Source organism: Diadema antillarum, unplaced genomic scaffold (genome assembly GCF_040938485.1).
Source record: "Diadema antillarum isolate AM-2024a unplaced genomic scaffold, OU_Dant_1.0 seq00002087_RagTag, whole genome shotgun sequence".
In the NCBI taxonomy this organism is placed as follows: Eukaryota; Metazoa; Echinodermata; class Echinoidea; order Diadematoida; family Diadematidae; genus Diadema; species Diadema antillarum.
The window spans coordinates 282,546-310,160 of NW_027272733.1; the positions used below are offsets into that span (position 1 = coordinate 282,546).

The window sequence follows — 27,615 nt, forward strand, 5'->3', positions numbered from 1 at the left end:
GAGTGATACATTGCGTTGGTTTCTATGGTGGCATACCCATGTAGGAAACTCTATAGTGTACATACGCCTGTGACATCCATGTAACAGATTGCAACATTGTTGCATCTGTTGCAGTATGGATAGCAATATCAGTGTGATGTTACTGGTTTGCAGGGCTCAAAGACAGTGGATTTCATTTAGGGTGAATCGCCATACGTACCACAGTGACACATGTTTTTGTATCTCTTTGATCAGTAAGAATGAAAACAAAAAAATCTTCCAGTGTTCCAAAGTGTACACCAAAAAAAGTTGTTCTGAGCCAAGATTAGTCTTTTTTCCTGTTTGTTTCCTTTCCAAAGTCGTCTCAAGTTCCTTAACAACTGCAATTTCTTCTTTCTTCTCCATTTTCTTTCTTTTTCTCATTTTTTTTTCTTCCAAAATTCCTTTTTCTTTTCAAATTCCAAATGCAACCCAATCGAGCAGGTCCAGGCTACTCCAGACCTTCTTCCAAGTGCAGTGGAGGTATACAAAGATACATATGTATATATAATTTACACAATTGTAGACTTCTGTTTACATTGTCCACTTCTTATCTGCAATTATGGACATTCAAATGTCAGATTAGTGTGAGTAATGCACATTTAAAATGTATGCATAGTGCTTGCACCAGTCAATCTCCAATGCTTACACATTGCAAAGTTGCCAATTTTTTCATTTTTTTTATACCATTTGATATACTCTTTTATCAAAAGTTTGACTTGGCTGAACTTTACTCTTTTATAGTCAGTCAAAATTTTCCCCTGATATATTTTAGTTTATTTTCTATGTGTTTCAATTCACTGTTTTGTTGTTGATTTCATAATCATCATAGTTTTGCTGATTTTGATTAGTAGTGATTGCATTATTCATTCACACACTGAACACTTCCAACACAAATTTGCTTTTGATCCAAAACAAATTAAAATCTACTCTTGGGACTTGCCGCAATGAAGTTATCTCCTTTTCGATCTTCTTGAAATCCTTCTCTAGTCAATGAGTGTACTGCATTGTGTGCATTTACACTCCTCTTTCTCTTATGGTTTTATTTGTTTAGGAGCAGGCACGGAAAGAAGTCACAGATAAATTAATCCAGGTACATGACACAGATTTTCCATAGAATAGTGGGGATACATTTTAGAAGAAGGGAAAGAGAGGAGACTGTCTAATGACGATAAATTGTTATAGATGTGAGCTACCCTGAGGTAAAAGAGATAACACATCACAAAACACACTCATGAATACAAACAAATGCGTCATACCTAGAGTTATGCAAATTCCTACTTATCAGGCATGTGCTCATCATGTTACACATTTCACAGACTACACATACATGTAGATCTAGAAAAAAGTAAATGAAAACTAAATGCCTAACTGATGACTTCCTTCAAACGATTATTTTCACATTCAGTGAGAGAGGAATAGATGGACTGTATTTTGCAAATGGGCTGTTTTTATCGAATCAAAGTTACACTATTCTTGTCGGTGGAAGGGGAAATTTTAGGTTACAAAGTTGGTCACAAATTTTATGTTGACAGGCAAAATTAAAGTATTATGTGTATTCTATGTCTATTCATTTTTAAAGAGTGTCACTTTCATTCAGCTGTTGAAGACTGGACATTTATTGTATTAGAGTCATTTGCATTAGGTCTCATAGTATGTGTATCTCATGATCCACTGTTATAGTAAGAATGAGTTGAATTCCATTTCAATTGGATCTGAATTTGCACTTGATAAGAGGGGTTTGCAACCGCAAAATACTCTGAATGGATAATCAACATTTTTTTTTACTATTAAAGTAGCACTTTAAGCAAAACTCTGCCTGATTTGATGAAAGGATTCTTGTGATGTCAGAGAAAAAAATGGAAGATTATTCTGACTTTCTTCTCATCCTTCTTGTTCTTCACCTCTGCCCCACCTTTCCCCCAGGAGCTGAAAGAGGAAGCCATAGAGGCAAGCTCCTCAGAGGTACATGAATATTCATAAAGCCCCAATATCCCACCTTCCACCCTCGTGACAGACTTGGGTGACCACGCCCTCTTTGCGTTGTTGCAAGCCCATTTGTGCCCATGTGCCGCGTGTTGATTTGGTTGACTTCTTTGTCGGTTGACTTGATTTCTGTGCAAGAGTTGGCAAACGTGTCTTGTGTGGAAGTGATCACAATGGAATAAAGAGCCTCGTTCATGTTTTCATTCCTCACCCTGTCTTCTAATCACTACTCTGTATTTCCCTCTGTTAATACACCTATTAACCACAACAATATTTCAGAAACTAATCTCACCCTCACCAATATCATTGATATCGTGGAATAGATACTGTCTCCCCTTATACTGGTAGCCTCACTCCAAGAAGCGCACATATCAAAATCTTTTCCTTTTCCTCTTTTCAGCATTTACCCCATCCCATGAACACCCAGCAAGTTTTTCACATTGTGACTCATATAGGTTTCAAGTGTGAGCTTTCTTCATGAATATGCTGCATGATCTGTTACTTTAATCCCCAGTGGAATTGTCGCTCAAATTTTTATTCATGCATTCGTCTTTTTTTTTCATATATGGTGGCATGATCTTGTTTGAAAGAAAAAAAAATGTTTTGTGTGCTTTTGATCTCATAAAATCAGCTGTGTTTTCTATGCTATGTCTTTGTGATTTTTCCAGGATGAATGACTTCAAAAGCCTTTCCCCTTGAATTAATTGCAGCTGCAGGACACAGATATGCAAGCTTAATAAGTAACATCCAATTTCTCCTCCTCCTCCTCATATCATTACCATTTCTTTTTCCAACTCATATAGCTCAGGAGTATAATCCTCAAGGGTCAGATCCTGACTTTAAATGATCTTGTAGTCTTTGCTTCACTAGAGATAGCTGTTTGCATCGATGAAAAATGAATTGAACTGGTTGGGTCAAAAGGCATCACATGCAACAAACCATGTCTTTTCTTCTCACCTGTTTGTTCCTCATTGACATATTAAGCCAATATTGATAAGTTCACAGCATGACAACAGAATACTGCTTTTGCAATGCCAGGCAGCTGGCAGGGAAAAGCGATATTTTAAAAGTTGTGATTCCACTTTCCAAGCAGCATTATCAGGTTGTGTGCTCCCAAAACACAGTGCATCTTCCCTTTGATAGTGACTGCGTTTTATTTGATCGCCATGAGCCGGTTGGGTCCGGAATGAGCCAGCTAAAACCGGCTGGAACCGGCCTCTTGCTGTGTCCCCCCTCACCCCCCTCCCGTACTCTCTTCAGCTGGTTATCATGTCTGTGTTCGCCTGTGGCCCCAAACCTTAACCCACCAAGACCAAATCTCAAGACCAAATACTGAAAGCTTAAGTGTTGCTTCTCTCAGAGCTCAGTGTCTAAAGTGGTGAGTGTTTTCATTTCCTGATTTTTTCCCCTCCTGATATTTTCTCTTGCATGTCTTTCAGTATTCTTCTAGTTCTAAAAAAGTCAATTTTTGTAATGCATATGTGTTTCTAAAGTCAAGTGGATTGCTGTGAGCAAATGCAAATGTGTCACACAAAGCCAGTAGATGCAAGTTTCCCTGTGAATTAAATTTTTGTGCAACATGTTACTACAGTGCTCTGATTCATTAGTACATGCAATGGTGTAGACTTGTGCAAAGTAAATTCAGAAAGCTAGGAGGCGTATGGTAAAAATGCTTGCAGTCAATTCTTGGTGCTGCATTGAACTTTCTACTGACAAATGGATCAACCACCATGCTATGAAAAATCACAAAACGGCTCCCAAGTGCATTCATGAGATTAATAATGCCAATACAAATAAATTATGTGGGCAAACATTCTTTTGATTCTTCACTCAAGATTACTGATGCCAAAGAAAGTTGTGCTAGGGGAGGTCAAGACATGGTATTCACATTATGATAGCAGGAGTACAATTGAGGGAGCTCCTTTCAATGGCAATGTGTTTCTTTTGTTCAGTTTGTATTAACTTTTCCAATCATATTATCAATCACACAGTTAAGCTCCAGTCAGCTTATACTTAAAGAAAGTCTGGAAAACTTTGAAACTTTATGGTATGGTCTTCCATCTAAATTAGCAATTTTAGTACTCTCAATAAGTGTTATTAATTGGGTCTTTGGAACTGATTATAGCGACCTTTCATGCTGGTAATGTGTATCCGTATTTGGTTTGACTTATTCCTATCTCTGAATGCTGTTAAAGTCTGATTTGACCAAAATACATAAATTCTGTTTGATGATTTCAAAGTTTATGCATTAAGCCTGGGCTATTTGAAACTGAGAAGTTTTCAGTGGTGATTTGCATGGAGCACAGGGTGACTGAAGACATTCACATAACTTGCCACAGCTTATTCTTCCCATTTTCCATCAAGCAAACTAGTCAAAAATTACCATTTTGTTGTTGGTTGTTGTCTAGTCTTGTTTAACTCTGCATGACAACAAAAGCATCACCAAATCAAAATTGCTGAGAACTGTGTAGAGGTGCCAATATGCTTTTAATTGACCTCATGCAATTTTCCTGTACATGTAATACCAGTGGTATGATGGAAAACTGAGAAATGATTGATAAAGCTCTGTAGGTAGGAATAGAAATATTTAATATGTGTATGCATGTCATTTGTAGGAGCTGCATGATTACGTCAAAAATGATTTTGTTCACACATGTTTTGGAATCACCCTTTTGAACGAATCATGATCGGATTTTTTTTTTTCTTGTTTCTGGAAAGATGTTTGATTAAACCTTTGTGATATCTCTCTCACATTAATAAAGGAGAACAGACTTTCTGTGTTTGAATTAAATTGAATTGTGTACACCACTGGAACGTAATCCTCAGAAAAAAACAATAGATGCATGCATTGTATAGAAAAAGCAAAAATGCCTAAACTGCACAAGATGCTAAGAATAATTTTCCAAGTGTTCAGATATTCTCATGTAAAATCTACCTTTATATCTGAACAAAATTCAATACACCATGAAGCAAAGATTGTTAAGGTTAGATACTACTTTCGCTATTATTTGAATGAACGGGAGTTTTCTTACTCTGATTCCTTGGCTGTTAGGAGAGAAGAAAAGTATGAATTTAAAAAAGTGCCAATTAGTGATGGTGATGAAGACTAACTGATAACCTTTGAACTTATAACCTTGTCATCCGTGTCTCTTGCAGGATATCAAGGAATCCGCTGCAGCTGCTGAGTTCTATGAGGTACATGACAATGAACTCTTACAGTTTCACTGCCCCTCTACATTTCTGAGCCATGTCCAACTTGTGATGTATGTGTATATACATATATTGCATCCTATCATACTTTGTAATTTATATTTTTACAACATATTTTTTGTACTTCATATGGGTGAAATAAGTGAAAAGAAAAATGAAAACAATAATTATTATAGTACTATCACTGATTCTATTGCTATTGTCATTTATAATGCTAGGAGAAAGTGTTAGTAATGATAGCAATAACATTGATAATAATAGTAATAATGAGAATAATGTTGAAAAATTAAGGAGTGTAATATTGTCTGGAAATAAGGTTTCTTGGAATTGTCTTCCATTGTACCTTATTCTATTGTTCACTAAATATGGAAAGGAGAAAGAAAGAATTTAGTGGGGAAGAGTTTGAAATGGGGGAAAAAATGACCATTTATCTTTGTCCACAAACACCCTTCCTTGCATTATAGTTGTAACAAAATGCGATATTCCTCAGTTACTTCAGAGTTTTAGAACATTTGAATAAACAGTTCAGCATGTATCACTGTGAAAAGAAATAGTGTGTGAAAATTATGACAGATGAGCATAATATGCACATTTAGCTGGCAAACAGACACCATTAATGCAAGCACATAATGTTGTCAGTTGAGAATGAGAAGGGCATTAAGGTGCCTTGAACACTATGGCTTCTGTGGCAACTTAACGCCCTTTAATGTCATTCTCAACTGACGATATTTGGAGTATAGGATGTTAGCCAAGAGAGTTGCCCAAAAGAATTCCAGTCACATCATGTGAGATGGAGTGACGTGATTCCTTCCTCTCCCATTTGTCTCCCAAGGACATCAAGGAGGAGATTCTTGAGAAGCATGAGGAGGAGAGGAGAGAACTCCACTTTGAGCCCTCATTTGGCACCCTTGAGGAGACCAAAGAGGTAAGAGATTGTTAGCCTGGCAAAAATCTGCTATGCTTCTTTCCTTGAGTTATTGCATACACATCCATCTTAGCATTGCTGCCATGTCTCCCTAATTCCACAGGAGACTTCCAGAAAATCTCAATACAGTATGACCTCGATTATCGGGGCTATCGATTATCCAGATTCTCTGTTAACCGTACATCACCTGTCCGACATTTTTTTTTTAATGCTTTCATGTATTTTCAGTGCCAAATCTCATTCAAAACAAACACATTTTTTACCATTCTTGTGCATACGGGACACTTTCCAATCATCACAGCGGCCTGTTAACTTTTAAGTCAGTTTGTGAGACAATGTCAATGACTGTTGCCGTGAGTGTATAAAACTGACACCAAGTGCACAGCAGTGGTTGCAGTACAATGCAGCAACAGTATTCAATGAGTCGCAATATCAATCTAATTGTCAGTCAATATCAATAAAACAAACAATACATGAAGGGATATTTTACTTATATTTATTTCTGTATTATATAAAGTGTGAAACATGACAATGCCATGCATACGAGTATAATCGTAATATTAGTAAATTATAAATAGCATGTGTATACCCCTGGCATGATATGCTAGAAAGTGCTGTATTTGAGCATATCTCTCTTATCTGGCCAAATGTGACCCGCTACAACAAAAGGATCCTAAAGTCACTGGCGGGTGAGCCGAGAAAATCGAGTTTGAAGTCAGCTCACCAAAGTCTGTCAAAACGTTCGGATTTCTGTTTTTAACATAATTTTGTAGTCTAATGTATCTTCTATCATCTGCCGAAATTTCGAAGCTAAATGATCAAAGGAAAGACCTGAAAATAGCATTTTTTCTGGGCCATGCTCGGCTCACCCGTCAGCGACTTTAGGATCCTTTTGTTGTAGCGGGTCACAAATTGATTATCTGGACGCCCAACGGTCCCAACAAGGCCAGATAATCAAGGTCCAACTGTACCTCTTCATGTGGAGGTAGTAAAATGTAACATTCTTCCTGATTCAGAACTTATTTTTGCTCATTGAGATGCATGCAACATACAAGTATCTCCCTGAGTTTGATGGGTGAATGTTAACAGTCCTGTTGAAACATCACTTGGTTATTTTGAGTTGCAACAGCAATCAGACCTTTCCTATCAGAACAGCAGAAGATATCCAGGTTTGCTGCTGTTCGATTCTTCTGTAGCTCATGTTCTGCAAAATAGATTCAATATTCTACTATCGGTTGGAATTCTACGCACGCATTTAAAATGTGTTGTGTATATTTGTAATCTCTCCTAGTTAAAGCACAGACTATGTGACTACCTCATAGTTAAGGAAGGATGAGGGCTCAAAGATGAAAAGCTAAGAACACACCCTCTCATGAGTGGATTAAATTCTTTCATGAGAAGGCAAGATTAGTGGAATTCAAGTGGATGATTAATTTAGCAAGCACCTACAAAGTTATGGATCTCAATGGGTGTTTCTTTCAAAATTTTAATGACTGATGGAGACATTTCAATGTACAATTCAATGGAAAATTTCTATCCCTCGGTGAAGTTAACGTTGTCATTATTCTTTATTTTTATTGTAATAATCAGGAGGAGTCACCGTCTCCCACCGGCCCAGAGGTATGGTCAATTTTCAACTACTTTTCTTTTTCAATTGCAGTGTGAAAACCACAAGAGATCATAACAGCCACATCCAACAACATCATCTAACAAGCATGTAGACATTTTTTTTTTTTGGCAAGTTATACTCAAAGCTTCTTAGTGGATGCTAATTATATTTTTTCTCTAATATCACAGCTCACTACTGGTAGAGAGATTTTCACGAAAATGAGCAAAATCTGTAGGGGCATAGTGATTGATGTGATTTTGGCAGTCGAGGCACCAACTTTCTAATTTAAAGACATCTAGGTAAAAGATTTCAAACATTAATCTAGGTAAGGTGTTTTTTCTATTGCCTTCACTAACTTTCAAACAAATGTTCATCAAATCTGCTAGGCAATATTCATATCATTTCATGGTAAGGTTGGGACTTCCAAGGAAACTAACCTTCACAGTAAGCATGGGTTTGCTTCCCCCCCCCCCTTCCCTGTCTTCTGTTTTCTCCATGAAAATGATAATTTTTCGATTTCCAGTAGATCTGTTTTCCATATAAATGGAGCTCCAATTGTTTGCAGTGTGTGTGGACTGCCGTCTACTAGATCTGCATTTTGCAATTATGAGAAGATGCAAATGATATCCTGCATTCCTCTACAGTATCTCATGGTTTGCAGTTCTGCAGTGCCAACTTTAAAAGATGATTTAATTTGCTGTGTGAAAATATGATCTCCTCATACCAGGAACTGATAGTTTCTAAAAAGATAACATTATGAAGAACTATTCCATGGCAGTGTTTGGATACAGAGACTTGATACATAATGTAGACAGTGATTTGTATACATGTTCATCAGAACTCACTGCTGATAAAAATTTTACACTAACATGCACTGTTACTTGTGACCAAGCAATGTGAAAGTGTACACTGGGATTAGGATAGTCTGATATAATTCATGAATTTGTATACAAATGTGGAATTAAGATAAATAGTATTAAGGAAAATTACTCCCTTCTTTTTAAGTCAGCACTGGACTTGCTCTGATGATGAATTGATTGCTTCCAGCATTGAATTAAGCACTATCCTATAGTATAGCTAGCTGACAGGATTGTTGCAAAAGCATGCAACTTGTCATGTTGTTATCTTTATTGATGTCAGATTTTGAGATGGGCATGGTGTCATCGTCCCCAACACTGTTCTCTTTTTCTGCATGGGAATGGAAGTGAATGATTATGATCCATTCTGACAGTGATCCAGGAATCCTTCCAGTGACATGCTCTCTGTTGTCCCTTCTTCCCAAGATCTCTCAAGTGTTTGATTCTTAAGTCTGTATAATGTGTGTGAAGTCTCTCTTAATGATATGGTCTTGCCTCAAAGCATCTTACCATGCTCGTTTTCACAATTTTCTGAGCAACAACATGAAACATTCGAGAGAAGTAAAGGATGCACAAGTCATTATGTATGTTTGTCTCGAGCAATGGAATGGAGGAATTTTATATACTTTCTAGACAATCTTTTTATAGACTTTCATGTTAGGCAGTTTGAAATCCCCAGTTACAAGCATACCTCTCTAGCCGTGCTGATCAAAAGAAAGATGAAATTATGTGTGGATGACAACATGGCGATATCACAGAAGACGTCATCTTTCTTGTCCACTCTCTTCCCCTAGAAGTCAAACGTGGACATGGCTTCATCAGGTCCTTCCTCCTCAAAAAGCGTTACGATTACCCAGACTCGTGTCACAATCGCTTCCAAAACAGTGGATTCCAGCCAGCCTGTAGAATCGGGCTCTGAATCGTCAGCTGAAACGGCAGTCTTTTCTGGTACCACAGACAAAACTCTTGAGGGTGCCGCAGACCAGATTAGGGTCCAGGTAGACTCTATTTCCTCAGAAGGGGAAGTCAAGGTAGACGAACTTGAAGGTGTGCAGTTACCGCCCTCAGTGTCCCAGGTGTCCCAGGTCAGGATTGAAGTCGATGAAGCACCCACTCCAGATCGCATGAGTTCCGATGAGAACCTGTACATCGCTCATGCCTCAAACATTGTGCAGGAGCCAGAGATCTCTGCCCAGGCGGAGAATGAGGTGGAGGGCATCAACCCGCACATGGACATGGAGCCAGAGCCAATTGGTGATGTTGTAGTGGAGGAACCCCAGATCCAGGCTGTACCAGAACGTCAACAAGAGAGCATCAACCCCTACTGTGACATGGAGCCAGAGCCCATTGGTGATGTTGTGATTGAGGAGCCCCAGATCCAGGCTTCAGCACAACAGAGGCAGGAGGGTATCAACCCCTATGCAGAGATGGAACCCGAGCCGCTGACTGGTGCAGAACCAATCCAGGAGCCGTCTGTGTCTGCCGTATCCACCAGCACTGTGCAAGGGATCAACCCTGACCTGATAGGAGACTCAGATGTGCTGGATGCCACGTGCAACATCCCTGGTCCGGACCTGACTGATATCAGACATACCTCCATGGGGGCCCAATCCTGGGAGGGTGAGACCTCCCCTGGACAGCAAGCATACTCTCAGAGTCCACAGGAAGACCTGAAAGTTGGCCACCCTGGAGAGTCCACTGTGCAGCAGATCACCCTTGAGAGCAAGATTGTTGTATCCAAGTCTGAAGTTGAGCGATCGGAGCCTTTGAAGTCAGGCTATAGCGTTACAACCACTGAAGTGACAGTGTCCGAGTCTGGGTCACCGCGTGTTGATGAGGATGAGGTTCCCTTGGCAACTGAGCAATTTGCTGAGGTACGCTTAACTCTGATTGGCTAGCTTCTGACAGTGTTTATGTGGTGTTTAATGTTGTCTGCATCTCTTGGTGTCCTGTTTGTATTGTACACATGTTGTCGATAACGCAAAAAGTAAATTGTGGAATATTTGTAAAGACTGAGCAGTATTTCATGATAAAGCAGTCCTTGCCAATTTCAAGCTGTGAGTTGGTGTTTAATGCTTTACTTATCTTATTATTTTGCATTTCAGTTTCTTTGTACTATGTAAATATGAATACCATGCAAGGCTATACTATGTTCAAAGCAGTGGAGGATTCATGTGCATAACATAGCAAATGTCACAATAGGTAAAACTTTAATGGAAATGTAACTTGATTTGATCATGGAAACAAAAGCTACTTGAATAAGCAGGCAAAAAGAGAGGCAGAGCAGAGACATTTTGGTCATCAGGGCATATGCACTGTAGTTTCCCAGTGATGTTATCTCAACCAATGTTAAGGTCACCATGTGTGTACGCTGTGGTACTGTGTTATACATTGCTGTCCATGTTTTGTTTTATTCTTGTTTTCTGCACCCTTGATCAAAATTAATTACACACGGTTTAACTTCCAATCAGTTGGACTACACAAAATTTTACTAATTACTGTGTCTTGGGGAACACTGAACAGAACAAAAATATCAGACATGCTTTCTGCTGTCATTTCACCTCAAAGAGTAATCATGAAAGATCTGTTCCTCTTTTTATTTGTAGCATATCATTGGCTTTCCTTTTGTACAACATGATTATGCTATGAAGACAGCATGAAGACAGCATGTGAAATGTCAGGCACAGTTTTTGTAGGATTGTAGATTGTGGTGTACATACAATAAATATGTACAGAGCGTATCCATTAAGTTGAACCCGTATTCATGTGCTGCATTTCCTCTCATTTCACTCCCTCATTCTCAACTGCAGCGTCTTTCATTGTCCATTATGAATGTAAGGAAAGCTTTCATTGTCATCATTCCCTCCTATCCTATGCACTGTCTATGTCCAACATTTGCTTGGTTACCATCATTAGGCCATGCCTAGAGCACTTGGAACACTGATGATGCACATCTGATCTTCTTTCTCTCTTTAAAAGAAGTAAGAACTAACTGCACCACAAATGCACCTCCAACATGCACTAATATACTTGCAGGTAAAATTTATGAATTCATTTCACACAAAAAGTAAAATGTATCTGTGAGTTACATGACTGGATTCGAGATTTGTTGATGTACTTACAAAAAGAAAAAAAATATTGCTACAAAGGTGATGAAATTTAGTGAAACTTGTCAAATTGTGTGAGAGAACAAAATAAACTTTATGTGATGAATTCACAAGTGGTGAACATGTAAGACATCTTTGGATATATACATTATATCATATAACTGGAAGATGCAAATCTCTTTTTTTTCCCCCAGAAGTTTTTGTTAGATTTTTTTTTTCTGGTTAAAGTGGTTTTGTCTTGCTGATGGAACTTATTTTGTGGGTTTTTTTTCTCCACAATGAGGGAACAGCATGCATGGTCTGTGTCTTGTGTTGCCTTGCTACTGATTTTTGTCTAGCAGCATGTCAGTCAAAATGGTTTAAAGCAGTTTCTTGCATGTTAATTTGATGTCTTCTCCTGACGTTTTTATGACTGATGTATACACATTCTTTACTTTTCTCCATGGTTGAAGTAATACTCATCATGTAATGAAACTATGGTATACATATGAGCTAAAGTGTATTTTATTGATACTAATTACATAATACTTGTAGTCATCTACCATACGTCAGTATGTATGCTCTGATTTCACAGCAATGCATATAATGGCACAATTAACATATTACCTTTTGATTTATGCATATACACATGTGCATATACACAGACTATGAATGTCAAGTAAAGCAGTGTAATTTCAAGCTCAAGATTGACAAGATGCAGTTTGTTGGGGCCATAATGGATTTGCCAAATCTGAACTCTATTGGATCTTGAGATTTTTTTGAATATAAATCAGCTATCGGGTAAGCATGTGAATATCAGGAAAGCATTAACCTCTTCATGTAGTTGATTAGAGCATTGCTATACCACCTAGAAAATATGGCAACATTTGTTTGAAAACTATTCTTTCTTGGCAATCAGCACCTTAGTCTAAACTATTGCAAAAGGGTCTCTATTTCTTGAAGGCATTTGCAGCATTTTTGTTGTACAGTGTCTGCTGTGTGATTGTGCCATGAACTAATTGGAAAATTTTATTGCATAATTGCATTTGTCACTTCACCTTTCTTAGAAGAGCATTTAGCACTAAATGTTCTACACTTCTTCTCCGAGTACTACATGTGTCTGAAATCTTCTCTTGCTTTGTCCGTGTAATTGAACTAGCACATTTTCTTATGCGGAAGCTTCCACATATCTTTTTACCTCCCTTTCTCTGTGCCTTGCCTGATGTACCAGGAGGTCCAAAAGACAGTGAGACCAGCCACATTGGATGTAAGTAGATCTCATTATGGATTTCACCTTTCGTAGTATTTATTTTTCTTGCAGTTGTCAGTTTAAGTCGGTGTTATTAGTTTATTCCTTTATCATTCTCTTGAGAATTTACTTTGTGTAAATTTCATTATTGTTTTTCTTGTTGCCAGTCGTTAAAAAAAAAAGAAAAGAGTTTTATTTTGGGAAGGAAGGCTCACTGGCCTGAAATGTAAGAGAGGAGGGGGAAGGTGGATGCGGGCTTGGAGGAGGGTTACCCAGGACACCGGCAGCATGTGTGCTTGACACAGGGTCAGGGTTGCCTCAGAGGGTAGGCTGAAGAGTGGTGGACAAAATGCGTGCTTCACACACAGTCCATGCCGCAGCTGCTTTAGAGGTTTAGGCTGACAAACGTGTAAGTAGACGAGCAGTTACCGGGTTCATTGTTAGACTGTTAGCAAAAAGCAGTAGTAAAGCAGCACTGATGACGGCAAATGCATGGCTGGCTTTTGTTAGTGAGCAGATGAGCTAGAAATGCTGTCAGCTTATTAGAGATAATTGCAAAATTTAAGTGAAATCAACAACCTGAACGATCCACTTAAATATAACATGAATAGATGCACATTCCTCGCTCTTCTAGTATTCAGATTAGTGGGTGAGAACAAAAGCTCAAATACACTGTATAATGCAACCCAACACCAACTAGAAAATGTCCCTGTTCTTATTTTTGTGTATGCAGAACTGTAGATAGTTATTTGCCAGTACACTCAAGGACGTAACAAAATTTCTTGAGTAAAGAGAGGTATTTTGACTCTTATTCTCTGTAGATGAAAATTCATCCCTCACATGTCGTAAGCAGCATTTCTTCATCTGAGGTTAGGATTAAGTCAATAGGTTGAAAGAGGCCACCAGCTTTTATGTGTCATGTACATATTTGTTGTGCATGTATTTTTGCTATTGCCAGATGAATGTTCTTACAGATGTTATGTGTAGCTTCATTGAATAGGGATTGTCTGTTGAAACACTTTTTCTTGACTTTTTGATAGAAGCTAATATTGGTAGAGATATCTGTAGACTTTTATTTGCTTCTAATGCACTAGGAATAGAGCTAGATGGAGAGATAGAAGCATCAAAATTAATTTAATAATCACAGACGGTAGACCAGACCAGAGCCGATAGTGCAGTAGTGTCATTGCTATCACTCCCCCCAGAAATATTTCTAAAAGCATCATTTCCATAAATATGTCATACAAAACAATTGGCAAGGGGCTCCATGCTTTGCATGGGACTATTACTACCCATACCAACAGCCATGTTTCACTCACCATCACCGAGACATTTTTAAAACCCCTACATCTGTTGGCAGTGCGGTCAGAAATTCTCTACAGAAAACTCGGCTGGCTGTTAGCTGTAAGGCGCTGCATCGTGCTCTAACTGTATGATTATGTTATATTTCTACCAGAAATGTCAAAGTGATATGATGTAATGATGTGAACCACACACAATACAGACTGCCTGACAATTAAGATTGGCATTCAAAGTTTCAAAATTGTAGATATTAGGCAGACCTGTTAGTCACATAGGTCCAGATTAGTTTAAAGGGCAGTTGTTTGGCATTAAAAAAAAGAAGAAGATAGGATTGCAATACTGGTCTTGTTCTTTTGGAACTGTCCATGTCACTCATGTACCACTTTTGCTAGTCTGTTTAGTACTAACCAATGCTAATAAGTTCTAACTTCTAATGACCTTGCTGATTGCATTCTTTGGTATGCTGGTGTAATATGCATTTTGAGTTACCAAAAACTCTAGCATTTGATCAGTTTCCCTGAATATCAAATTTTGTGGATGTTCTTGGGCATTATGGCGTGGTAGTCAAAATTGTGTCATTCATATTACATAACATATATTTTTCTCATGACCGTATATTCATATATTTCTGTGAATTCTTTGAATGGGAGACACATCATCAGAGAGATATATGATGAAGTATGTATTAGGGAGGATATTTAACCACAATGCTTTGCTATCCCGACCTGCCACGCCGCCTATCCTTGAAACCAAGAAAGAAAAAGAAGACCCTACGACAACAAACAAAAAAATACCCATATTTAGAAGTGTACATATCTACTCGCATATATGCATTAAGTAAGAGAAAAATATTATGCTGTGATCAGCTCACAATGGCAAAAGCTTCCCACAGTTACTCCACCAGCCACCCACTATCATAGCAATGCAATTTTTGGCAATCCATATGTTCTACTGACTGCTTAGCCGTCCCCATCTTCACATGACTGTTTCCACAACTCCATGTATGGTCCATATATCATTGCTCTATCCTTGCATTCTCTGTGACAAGAAACCCAGCAGAAATTTAAAAAAAAAAGAATCTATGCCATTTGATGCAAGAGAAAATTCTGTCTGACCATGAACTGGAATCATGTTCTACACGGCCCCATTTTTCAGTTTTTTCCCCTTCCTTCTCACATCACTTTATGTTTGTTATGAATCCTTTTGATCACACCTTTTGCACATCTGTCTCTTCAATCATTTGTGTGTGTTTGTGTGCATCAAATGCATCATCTTTGTGTGTTTGTTGTGTCTCATGATGCTTGTGAATAAACCATTGTTGATGACTGGGATGACAGGTGTTGGTGTAAATGAGCGATTCCAATAAAGAAGGAAAAGAGACAATGAACTGTCCAGGACCGTTGGTCATCTACTAAATGTTTTCCTGCCTTCATGTATGTTTTTGTGTGATAGTCCGTCATGTTACCTCTTGTTTTATCAAACTTTTGTCTTTCTGCTGATCTTTTTCTGTGCTTCTCACGTTGCTATTGCATGTCCATATTTTAATATCCTATCCATATTTTTGCTAAAGAAGCTTAGACCATACCACAACATGAGATATGCAGAAAGCCATGGAACTCCATTTGTCACTGTCATTGCACAATGCTTGTAGAGACCCTTCACCTCCACACATGGGATAGGCATGCGCCCAGCATTCATGCAACCGCTTAAACCTTTCATCAATATGCATGTTGTAATGCAAGCAGGACACGTATTCATGATGTCCATAAATATTCATTATGCATGGCTGGTACATGACTGGACCTGCAGCTTTGCGTGCATCATGCAGCCCCTTGCCTGTGGTCTCCCAATATTCCTGATGGGGTTAGACTTGCACCCGGGCTGTATGTCAGTTGATAGTGAAGTGACTTAATGTGATTAACACCACAGGAGCCTGTTCATGAGCATCAGGAAAAAGGAGAAGTGACCTGGAAGGAGACTACTTCGTCTGAGGTGAGAATGGCTAGCATATTGTTTTAAAATTGTGATTATGCGAAGCCATTAATAGTGTTATGAGGGAAAGAAAAGACAGTACAGCTGTGAAGTTTTTGCTCATGGAGATAGTAGTGCTTTGCTCAGTGGTCTAGTCATAGAATGTAGTAGTTTAACTGAAGTTCACATTTACACAAAGAATCAAGTAACATTGCAGTACATAGCCAGCCGTGTGCATATCTAGTGTTTAATCATATTGGGACTAGTGAAAAATTTCCTACACACACTTGTGTCAGGCCTCTGTCCTTAGATTACTTCAAATATATTTCATACAAATGTTATGGTAGGCCTTGTGAAGGTTATGAACACACATTTGCTACTTGTAATCCTTTTGTTCTCTGTCTCAGCCATCAACTATAAAGTGTTCTGACACTCAAACACACACACAAATAGACAAACAATGTACATCATACTCACTATTGATGTTATATTCAAGCAAAGCTGCATGAATCACCCCTATCTTCTCCTAGACAATAACAAGGACAGTGAAAAGTGTGGAACAGACTGTCACCATCCTACAAGAAAAAACAGATGAGCCAAAGCTGGTTCCATCAGAACAACATGAACGTGTACAAGAATCTGCTGAGAAAAGGCCTGAAGCCCATGTTGAAGACAAAGAGCCACCAGCCCAAGTCCAGTCTGATCATGAAGAGCCTGAGCATCAGGTTGACATCCGTCAGAAAATAAAGCAGTTTGAAGCAAAAATTGAAGAAGCTTCCATGCCCAGCCAGCCAAAGGAAGCTGTTGTGAAAGAAGACAAAAAACATGTGCCTGCAGAGGCAACCCATGCACCTGACAGACCTGAACAGGAGACACAAAAGTTTGAAAAGGAAAAAGCAACAGTTGATGACATTCCTAAGTCAAAGTCAGATGATATACCAGTTAGTGCAGACACAGTTGTTCATTCTTTTGTTGAAGAGAAGACAATTATTACCAAAGGAACAGAAGTGCAGCTTCAGGAGGCACAGGGAGAAAAGGAAGAAGTAGATGGTGGTGTCTTTAGCAAACCGGTTCCACCAGCAGATGTTGGTGAAAAGGAGGCTGACATTCCAGGGCAGCAGGTTAGGGAATATGTATCCACTGTCGTAGACACTGTGATCATCCAGAAGCAATACGGCACAGAAGATGGAGAGAAAGCTGTAGACAAACCTGAAGAGTTCAAAGAGCCACAGGATGTGTCAATACCAGATGAGACTCTTCCAGAGGAAGTAGGTGGGAGAGAAAGAGATGCACTTTTGCCTGCTTCCCAAACAGAAAAAGAAGTTGTTGAGCACACTGTCAAAGTTGTGAAAGAAACACATATGTTTCAGAAAAAGGAGATGGCTTATCCTGCTGAAGAGCCAAAGGATGTTGAGAAGGACATCCCAACAGACAGTCAACCCGAGGGTCCAGTTGAAGAAAAAATGGCAGAGGAGACATGCAAATCACAGGAGATAGATGTGCCTAGAGAACCGATGGAGGATGAAAGAGATGTCCTCCAGAGTGAATCAAAGCATGAAGACATAGTTGTCACCACACAAACTTTGGCAGCCATGAATGCTCCAGATTATGAAGAGGATGATATTTCAACATCAATGGAAGCCATGCCCTCAGAGAGAGATGACTTCCTGGAAGACATTCAAGAAGAGCAGGAAATGGTTCCATCTGATAGTTCCATTGAGAGGGAAGAAGAGAAGGATTTTTCACAGACACCTATTGAAAAATCCCAGCCAGAAGAGATTCATAGGGAAGGAATCATTGAACAACATATTGATGGAAAAGTCATCACCACTGAATACAAAGAGACAATAACAAAAGATGTGCAAAAGGTAGAAGTGGATACTGGTGATGTCAAGGAAGATTCAAAACCATTTTCTGATCCAGGACATGTTATTCGTGAGACTGTTCACCACACCACAGTGACATCATCTCACACTGAAATACACACCACCAGTGTAGCCGACATCCCAGAACCTGGGATTGATGAAAATTTGCCTAAAGTGAGTCAGGTACCAGAGGAAAAATCACCATCAGAAGACACTGTGTCTGTCTCTTTTGAAGGCCCTCTAGCAGAACCAGAATCACATGTGCACGAAGATATGTTCAGTGACAAACAACCTGCTGATGAGGCAGTGGAACGAAATGGTCAACAAGAACCTGAACCCAAAGTTGATGGGGAAATCGATGGCAAAAGTCAAGCTGGAGAGCCTGCTATGACCACCAAGTGTGAAGAAGTAGAGTTAGAAACTCACAGAGAAGTACATGTGATAAGTGAAACACATATTGAAGAGAAGATGCAAGAAAAAGAAAAGGATGTCTGGGAAGAACAAGTAGGTGATAGAGCCATAATCTCGACAGACGGACAGGCCATCCTCAGGGATGAAGAACATAAACTTGAAGAAATGCAAGAAGAAAAGGAAGAGGTTTTGGTCGACAGAGAACCTTCCCACAAAGAATCTGAAGTTGTCATAGAAGGAACCGTTCAACACACACATGTTTCTGCAAGTCCCATCGAAGCACAATCTGTGAGTGAGTCACCTGTTGAGAGAGAACAAGAAAAGGAAAAGGACATTTGTGAAGAACGTCTTGGGGATAGGTCAGTAACTGCAGTAGACAGAGAGACCATCATGAAGGAAGAAGTTCACCAACTTGAAGAAATTCCAGTAGAAAGGCAGGAAGAAGTTCCTGTGGATCAGAAACCACTCCATGAAGAAACCAAAGTGGTCATAGAAGAAACCATTCAACACACACAAGTTTCCGCAAGTCCCATAGAAATACAATCTGCGAGTGAGTCACCTGTTGAGAGAGAACAAGAAAAGGAAAAGGACATTTGTGAAGAACGTCTTGGGGACAAGTTAGGAACAGCAGTAGACAAAGAGACCATCTTGAAGGAAGAGATTCACCAACTTGAAGAAATTCCAGTAGAAAAGCAGGAAGAAGTTCCTGTGGATCAGAAACCTCTTCATGAAGAAACCAAAGTGGTCATAGAAGAAACCATTCAACACACACATGTTTCTGCAAGTTCCATAAAAGTACAATCTGTGAGTGAATCACCTGTTGAGACTGTACAAGAAAAGGAAAAGGACATTTGTGAAGACCGTCTTGGGGACAATGCAGTAACTCCAGCAGACAGAGATACCATCTTGAAGGAAGAGATTCACAAACTTGAAGAGATGCCAGAAGAAAAGAAGGAAGAAGTTCTGATTGACCAGGAGTTCCCCCAGGATGTATCCAAAATTGTCATTGAAGAAAGTGTTAAACATACACACATTACATCAACACATGTGGATGTTCAATCGCTGAGTGAAGTTCTTGCTGAGGAAAAGGAAGTAGAAAAAGATAAGGATATTTGTGAAGAACCAGTGGTAGATGGAGCTACAACCACATCAGACAAAGAGACAATCCAACTTGATGGAGTACACCAACTTGAAGAAAAACCTGGAGAAAAGCAAGAAGTTCTGGCAGACCAGGCAGAATCCACATTCATCTTAGAAGAGAGCATTCAACACACACAGATTTCTTCAAGTCCTGAAGATGATCAATCTGTCAGTGAGACACCTGTTGAGAGGGAACAAGAAAAGAGAACGGATGTTCAGGAGGAACGACCTGAAGACATAGCAGTGGCCACTGTAGATGGAGAGGTCATTTTGAAAGATGAATTTTACCAACTTGAAGAAATGCCCAAAGAAAAGCAAAACGGAGCTCTTGTGGAAGAGGAACGCCCCAAGATTTCATCAACACATGTAGATGTCCAATCTTTGAGTGAGACACCTGAAGAAAAGGAAGCAATGACAATAGATGATATCCAGGAAAAACCAGAGGGTGATGGGGTTACAAACACAGAAAGACAGACAATCCCACAGGATGAAGTACACAGAGTTGATGAAATGCTGGGAGAAAAGCAGAGAGAAGCTTTAGTAGACCAGGAACCTCCACTGGAAGAATCTAAAATTGTCTTAGAAGAGACCATTCAACACACACAAATCTCTGCCAGTCACATAGATATACAAACTGTGAGTGAGTCATCTGTTGAGAGAGAACAAGAAAAGGAAAAGGACATTATTGAAGAACGTCTTGGGGACAGTTCAGTAACTGCAGTAGATAGAGAGACCGTCTTTACGGAAGAGATTCACCAACTTGAAGAGATGCCAGAAGAAAAGCAGGAAGAAGTTCCAGTGGACCAGAAACCGCTCCATGAAGAATCCAAAGTTGTCATAGAAGAAACCGTTCAACACACACACATTTCCGCAAGTTCCGTAGAAGTACAATCTGTGAGTGAGTCACCTGTTGAGAGAGAACAAGAAAAGGAAAAGGACATTTGTGAAGAACGTCTTGGGGACAAGTCAGGAACAGCAGATGACAGAGAGACCATCTTGAAGGAAGAGATTCACCAACTTGAAGAGATGCCAGAAGAGAAGCAGGAAGAAGTTCCAGTGGACCAGAAACCGCTCCATGAAGAATCTAAAGTTGTCATAGAAGAAACCGTTCAACACACACACATTTCCGCAAGTTCCATAGAAGTACAATCTGTGAGTGAGTCACCTGTTGAGAGAGAACAAGAAAAGGAAAAGGACATTTGTGAAGAACGTCTTGGGGACAAGTCAGGAACAGCAGACGACAGAGAGACCATTTTGAAGGAAGAGATTCACCAACTTGAAGAGATGCCAGAAGAAAAGCAGGAAGAAGTTCCAGTGGACCAGAAACCGCTCCATGAAGAATCTAAAGTTGTCATAGAAGAAGCCGTTCAAAACACACACATTTCCGCAAGTTCCATAGAAGTACAATCTGTGAGTGAGTCACCTGTTGAGAGAGAACAAGAAAAGGAAAAGGACATTTGTGAAGAACGTCTTGGGGACAAGTCAGGAACAGCAGACGACAGAGAGACCATCTTGAAGGAAGAGATTCACCAACTTGAAGAGATGCCAGAAGAAAAGCAGGAAGAAGTTCCAGTGGACCAGAAACCGCTCCATGAAGAATCTAAAGTTGTCATAGAAGAAACTGTTCAACACACACACATTTCCGCAAGTTCCATAGAAGTACAATCTGTGAGTGAGTCACCTGTTGAGAGAGAACAAGAAAAGGAAAAGGACATTTGTGAAGAACGTCTTGGGGACAAGTCAGGAACAGCAGACGACAGAGAGACCATCTTGAAGGAAGAGATTCACCAACTTGAAGAGATGCCAGAAGAAAAACAGGAAGAAGTTCCAGTGGACCAGAAACCGCTCCATGAAGAATCTAAAGTTGTCATAGAAGAAACCGTTCAACACACACACATTTCCGCAAGTTCCATAGAAGTACAATCTGTGAGTGAGTCACCTGTTGAGAGAGAACAAGAAAAGGAAAAGGACATTTGTGAAGAACGTCTTGGGGACAAGTCAGGAACAGCAGACGACAGAGAGACCATCTTGAAGGAAGAGATTCACCAACTTGAAGAGATGCCAGAAGAAAAGCAGGAAGAAGTTCCAGTGGACCAGAAACCGCTCCATGAAGAATCTAAAGTTGTCATAGAAGAAACCGTTCAACACACACACATTTCCGCAAGTTCCATAGAAGTACAATCTGTGAGTGAGTCACCTGTTGAGAGAGAACAAGAAAAGGAAAAGGACATTTGTGAAGAACGTCTTGGGGACAAGTCAGGAACAGCAGACGACAGAGAGACCATCTTGAAGGAAGAGATTCACCAACTTGAAGAGATGCCAAAAGAAAAGCAGGAAGAAGTTCCAGTGGACCAGAAACCACTCCATGAAGAATCTAAAGTTGTCATAGAAGAAACCGTTCAACACACACACATTTCCGCAAGTTCCATAGAAGTACAATCTGTGATTGAGTCACCTGTTGAGAGAGAACAAGAAAAGGAAAAGGACATTTGTGAAGAACATCTTGGGGACAAGTCAGGAACAGCAGACGACAGAGAGACCATCTTGAAGGAAGAGATTCACCAACTTGAAGAGATGCCAAAAGAAAAGCAGGAAGAAGTTCCAGTGGACCAGAAACCTGTCCATGAAGAATCTAAAGTTGTCATAGAAGAAACCGTTCAACACACACACATTTCCGCAAGTTCCATAGAAGTACAATCTGTGAGTGAGTCACCTGTTGAGAGAAAACAAGAAAAGGAAAAGGACATTTGTGAAGAACGTCTTGGGGACAAGTCAGGAACAGCAGACGACAGAGAGACCATCTTGAAGGAAGAGATTCACCAACTTGAAGAGATGCCAAAAGAAAAGCAGGAAGAAGTTCCAGTGGACCAGAAACCGCTCCATGAAGAATCCAAAGTTGTCATAGAAGAGACAATTCAACACACACACATTACTGCAAGTTCCATAGAAGTACAATCTGTGAGTGAGTCACCTGTTGAGAGAGAACAAGATAAGGAAAAGGACATTTGTGAAGAACGTCTTGGGGAGAAGTCAATAAGCGCAGAAGACAGAGAGACCATCCTGAAGGAAGAGGTTCAAAATCTTGAAGAAATACCAGTAGAAAAAAAGGAAGAAGTTATAATAGACCGGAAACCTCTTCAGGATGAATCCAAAATTGTCATAGAGGAAAGTATTCAACACACACACATTTCATCAACTCAAGATGTCCACTTATTGAGCGAGGTACCTGCTGAGGAAAGGGAAGTACAAGAAGAAGATGTTTGTAAAGACATGGTGGGGGATGTAGCAACAGACAAAGGAACAATCCTGAAGGATGAAGCATGCCAACTGGAAGAAATGCCAGAAGACAACCAGGAAGAAGTTCTGGTTGACCAGGAACCTCCCCAGGAAGAATCCAAGCCTGTCATGGAAGATAGCATCCTACATACACACTCTTTATCAATACCTGTCGATGTTCAATCCTCAAGTGAGGCACCTGCTGAGGAAAAGGAAGCACAAAGAGGAGAGGATATTTGTGAAGAACTGATGGAAGATGGAGCTACACCTACAGTGGACAGAGATACTATCATGAAGGAGGAAGTTCACCAACTGGAAGAAATGCCAGAAATAATGCAGGATGAAGTTCCAGTAGGCCAGGAACCTCTCCAGGAAGAATCCAAAGCTGTCATAGAAGAAAGTGTTCAACAAACGCACATTGTGTCAACTCATGTAGAGATGCAATTGCATGAGGAGAAGAGAGAAGAAGAGGAAAAGGATATTTTTGAAAAACAACTGGAGGACAAGGGTGTAACAACAACAGACAGGGAGACCATTCTGAAGGATGAAATTCATCTGCATGAAGAAATTCCAGCAGATAAGCCTGAAGAAATGCCAGCAGAGAAGCCTGCAGAAATTCAGGTTGACCATGCATCTTCCCATGAAGAATCCAGTATCTGTGACGAAGGTATCCAGCACACAACTATTTACGCAACCCACACTGACATACAGGTGGTCGGTGAAATCACTGTAACAGAAAAAGAAGCTCATCCAGGTGAAAGGGATGAATCATCTGTTCAGCCACACAGTCTGGAGGTCAGGACTGAAGAGAAAGTTAAAGATGCTGTTGCAGTTGACTACGTGTTTCCACAGGAGGATGTACAACAGCGTGATGAGCCACAACCCGACTCTGATGTAGACAAACTGAGTGAAGCAGCATCAGACCAAATAGAGCCAGAACCCAAAGCAGAAAAAGTCCTTGATTCTGCAGATGAATCATTCGCCATACACACAGTAGAAACTGTACATAAAGAGTGCACTGAGGAAGATACACTGACCACGGAGTATAGGGAGACAGTTGTGAGGGAGGAGATACAGCACATAGAAAAGCAACTTCCTGATGTAAAAGAAGATGAGAAACATACTCCACACAAAGAACATGTAGATGTTCAAGAGAGTGTACAGCTTCCTGTTATTACTACTCACACTGAAGTAAATGTGCCCAAGGAAGCTTCAAGTGACCAGCCTCAAGTTACATTTTCACCACCCTTGTTAGAACATCCTCAAGAGTTGTCAATGGAACAACAAAGTCACACAAGCACCAAAGAGGAAATTGTAAGTGATGAGCAAGTAGAAGAACCAGTCCTCTCCCATGACCACAAAGAGGTGATATTGAAGGAGGAAATTTCTTCTTCTCAGGAAAGAGGTGCTGCAGACACCATTGATGATATCCAACCCAGCTTAGAAAGCCAAACCCACAGTGAGCAGCAAGAAAATCTTGAGAAAGAGGCCATTTTCCATGAAGTCGTAGAACAAGCTACAGTTACATCATCTCACACTGAAATACATATCACTCCTCAAACGACTGTTGTTGAGAAGCACGAAATTCCTGAACCACATTTTGATGAGGCAGAAGGGGAACCCGAGCACCCTGGAGAACCATCTCAAGGTACAGTTCATGAAGAGAGGGTTGACATACAAGATCAAATTCCCACTGACCTCCAAGAGCTCCCAGCAGGAGTACCACATGATACTCTAGAAGAAAGCATGCAAGAAGTAGCCATTACATCAGCACCCACAGAAATATGTGTGTCAACTGAAGGTCTTGAAAGTGAGAGAGTTATGGAACAGGAGCCCTCTACAGAACCAGAAACCAGTATTCCTGAATCATTACCATGTGATGTCAAGAAGGTTGATGAATGCATTCCAACGACAGAACACAAAGAAACAATCCTAAAGGATGAAGAACAACTGGATAAAGAAACTCTGCCAGTAGAAAAGGACATCCCTGAATCTGCAAGAGGATATGAAGATGCAGGGCTAGAGAGTGTTCAGCAAACAGTCAGCACTACCACTCACACTGAAGTTCACATTTCAAGTACAACCACAATGGTAAAAGAAGTTACAGAAGAAGAAGCTAAATCAACTCCTGCTGAGAGAGAAGACCTGTCTCCTATAGAGGAGGGTGTAACTTCAGGGGAAGTTGTGGAATATCAAGAAGACATGCTTGCTGAACCAGGGGAAGCTGCCAGTCTTCGAGATCAAAGTGCTGCTTATGTAGAAAGAGTGATAAGGACTGTGCAAACAAGAGAAGTAAGATTTGTAGAGGAAACAATGGTGGAGAGCAGTGAGCCGGAAGATGATGTTCACATTGAAGACGAGCTTGACCTAACTGAAAGGGATATCTCAATGGATGATGAGCATTCAGATGATTCTGATATGATTCCAGAAATCAAGCTAGACTTGCAATCTGAAGAGATTGTACAAGATGATGAGGCAGTAGCTGAAAGGCGTGCAAGGGACCATGGATATCTCATTGAGCCTGATCCACCCACTGAAGAGAGTGAAATTATTCTTGGTGAAGATGGCATAAGCAGTGAACAACTTGGTGTTGATGATGAAGATGACTATGACATGAGAACTGAGAGTATAAGCTACATGGAGGAGCATGTCGAAGAAGTTCCACGAGATGTGCAAGAGGGGACAGAATCTGACTCTCAACTTCCTTCTCACAGTATGCTTGAAACCACAGTTGCAACTGTTCCTGTGGTCCAAGGTGACAGTGCGAAGCCCCCAGGAAGAGACAAAGAAGAGGACTACACAGTTACTTCCTATAAATCTATTGAGCAGGCAATGATTGTTGAAAAAGAGCTTTACCTAGAGTCACAGCCAGGACAAATGGATGGTGAAACTGAGCAGGAGATACCATCAACCGACATTCAAGTAGACTCTGGCCCTGAGGATGGGCGAGGTACTCCAGACATTCTTGATATCACTGGAGAATACGCTACCAGTTATAGTCATATTGAAATGATGTCTCACTCGTATGACGTTGCAGAACCTGGACATCAAGTCATTCCTTCTGACAAAGATGCAGCTGTATCTTTTGAGCAAGATCAAATTGAGACAGAGACAGGAGAGCCATTGCATGGAACAGCTCTGGCTGAAATAGAGCAACAATATGCTGTCCAGACCCCTGCATCAGAGAGAGAATTTCAAGGACAGTGGGTTGAGAGCCAGGAAGGGGATGCCATAGTGAGGACAAGGCAATCTCATATTGAAGAAACATATGAAGACCAAACTGAAGATGGAACTGTGGTTTACCATCGCAAAGTTGTCACAGAGACAAGAGTTGTGACGGGAGAACCTTTCGATGAAAGATTGCCATTGTCTTCTCAGGCACCACAGGACTTAGTCATTCATCCTCAGCCTCCATCTCCCGATTCTCTTGTCACACCAGAAATACAAGAACTTCCAGACACTCCAGAGTCTCTTCCAGAGTCATCCACACATGATGGATCATCTGTAGGGCCAAGTGACCATCAAGAGTTCTGCTATGATTCAACCTCTGTGGCTGAAGTGTCCTCAGAGTCAAGACAGCTTCTATATGAAGATGTGCAAGAACCAGAGAGTCATTTTCAGGTCCAAGATACTGTCCTGGTTGATGGCCCTACAGAGTCGGATTATTATGACCCTAACCTCATTGGAAATCAGCAACAGGAGCATGGGGATTTTTATGATCCAGAATCACAGCAGATGGGTTCTGAACCTGAAGTTCTTGACTCTCCCCAAGAAGTGGAGCTTCCACACGGAGAGGATGTTGATATCATGCAGTACCAAGATCTATCTTCTCAAGAGCAAGTCAGTGTCAGCATATCTTACAGTGAGCAGGCTGTAACTCATACCCAATTTGATGAAGCCATGCTGACTGAGGCCCTTGCACAGCATGCCGAAGAAGAAGATCACTATGCTCAAGCACCAGCCCATGATCAGGAGGTTTTTCAAATTGAGGACAGTGACAGAGCTGATTCTGTGGTCAGTCCACGGCCACCAGAGCCAGTATCCGATGTAGAGAGCCACCTACCACCTGTGGATGTCAATTTTCTGGAAAGTGAACCAAGTGCTGACCAAGAGGAAACGACTGTTGAAGAGGGAGAGGAAAAGGATGAAGTTGACAGCCCTACAAAGCCTTTCAGAGGACCCATGCCAGCAGCTGATCCATCTGAAGATGAAGAAGACACCGAATCAGCACAAGCCACCGGAAGTACCTCCCAAGGATCTGTGGATGATTCATCCACCCATTATGTTGTCCATGAAGAATATGAGACCAAACAGGAGGATGGTGGCATCGTGAAAAAGTCTGTTCATGTCACTCGCACCACATTCCGAAGAGAAGTCAGCTACCCCGGAGAGGAAACCCAGTTTGGGGAGGCTATCCTCCAGACACGGTCATCCTCAGAGTACTTGGCTGATCATAAAGAGACCCAGCCCAGACAGAGACAGGTATTGAGACAGGAAAAAGAGAGTGTTGCCAGTAGCACTGCCCAAGCCTTGCATGACCGTAGCATTTGTTCCACTCTGATGAGCTGGTTGAAGAGCATTAACAGACTCGCTTTTGTTGTATGCACCTGTCTGCTTATCATTGCCCTACTTATGCTCCATGTTTGGCATGAATTTGGTGATGCTTTTACCCCCTGATAAGTTCATTTGAAGTGCCCTATGATTTTTTTG

The 27,615-nt window shown here is 40.5% G+C and overlaps 1 protein-coding gene across 22 annotated transcripts in view; it reads left to right on the plus strand.

The window, feature by feature from the left end:
* The window catches only part of LOC139713888 (uncharacterized), a 303,947-nt gene that overhangs the window by 256,652 nt on the left and 19,680 nt on the right, over positions 1–27,615 (plus strand). For 17 of the 22 annotated variants that reach the window (XM_071625598.1, XM_071625599.1, XM_071625590.1 and 14 more), the window contains 10 exons: positions 463–501; positions 1,073–1,111; positions 1,945–1,983; positions 5,161–5,199; positions 6,047–6,139; positions 7,730–7,759; positions 9,400–10,479; positions 12,923–12,958; positions 16,172–16,234; positions 16,744–27,387. In XM_071625598.1, the coding sequence (XP_071481699.1) occupies positions 463–501; positions 1,073–1,111; positions 1,945–1,983; positions 5,161–5,199; positions 6,047–6,139; positions 7,730–7,759; positions 9,400–10,479; positions 12,923–12,958; positions 16,172–16,234; positions 16,744–27,387 (12,102 nt within the window). The remainder of the gene's footprint in view (positions 1–462; positions 502–1,072; positions 1,112–1,944; positions 1,984–5,160; positions 5,200–6,046; positions 6,140–7,729; positions 7,760–9,399; positions 10,480–12,922; positions 12,959–16,171; positions 16,235–16,743; positions 27,388–27,615) is intronic. The other 5 variants (XM_071625594.1, XM_071625610.1, XM_071625611.1 and 2 more) reach the window with 5 other exon arrangements.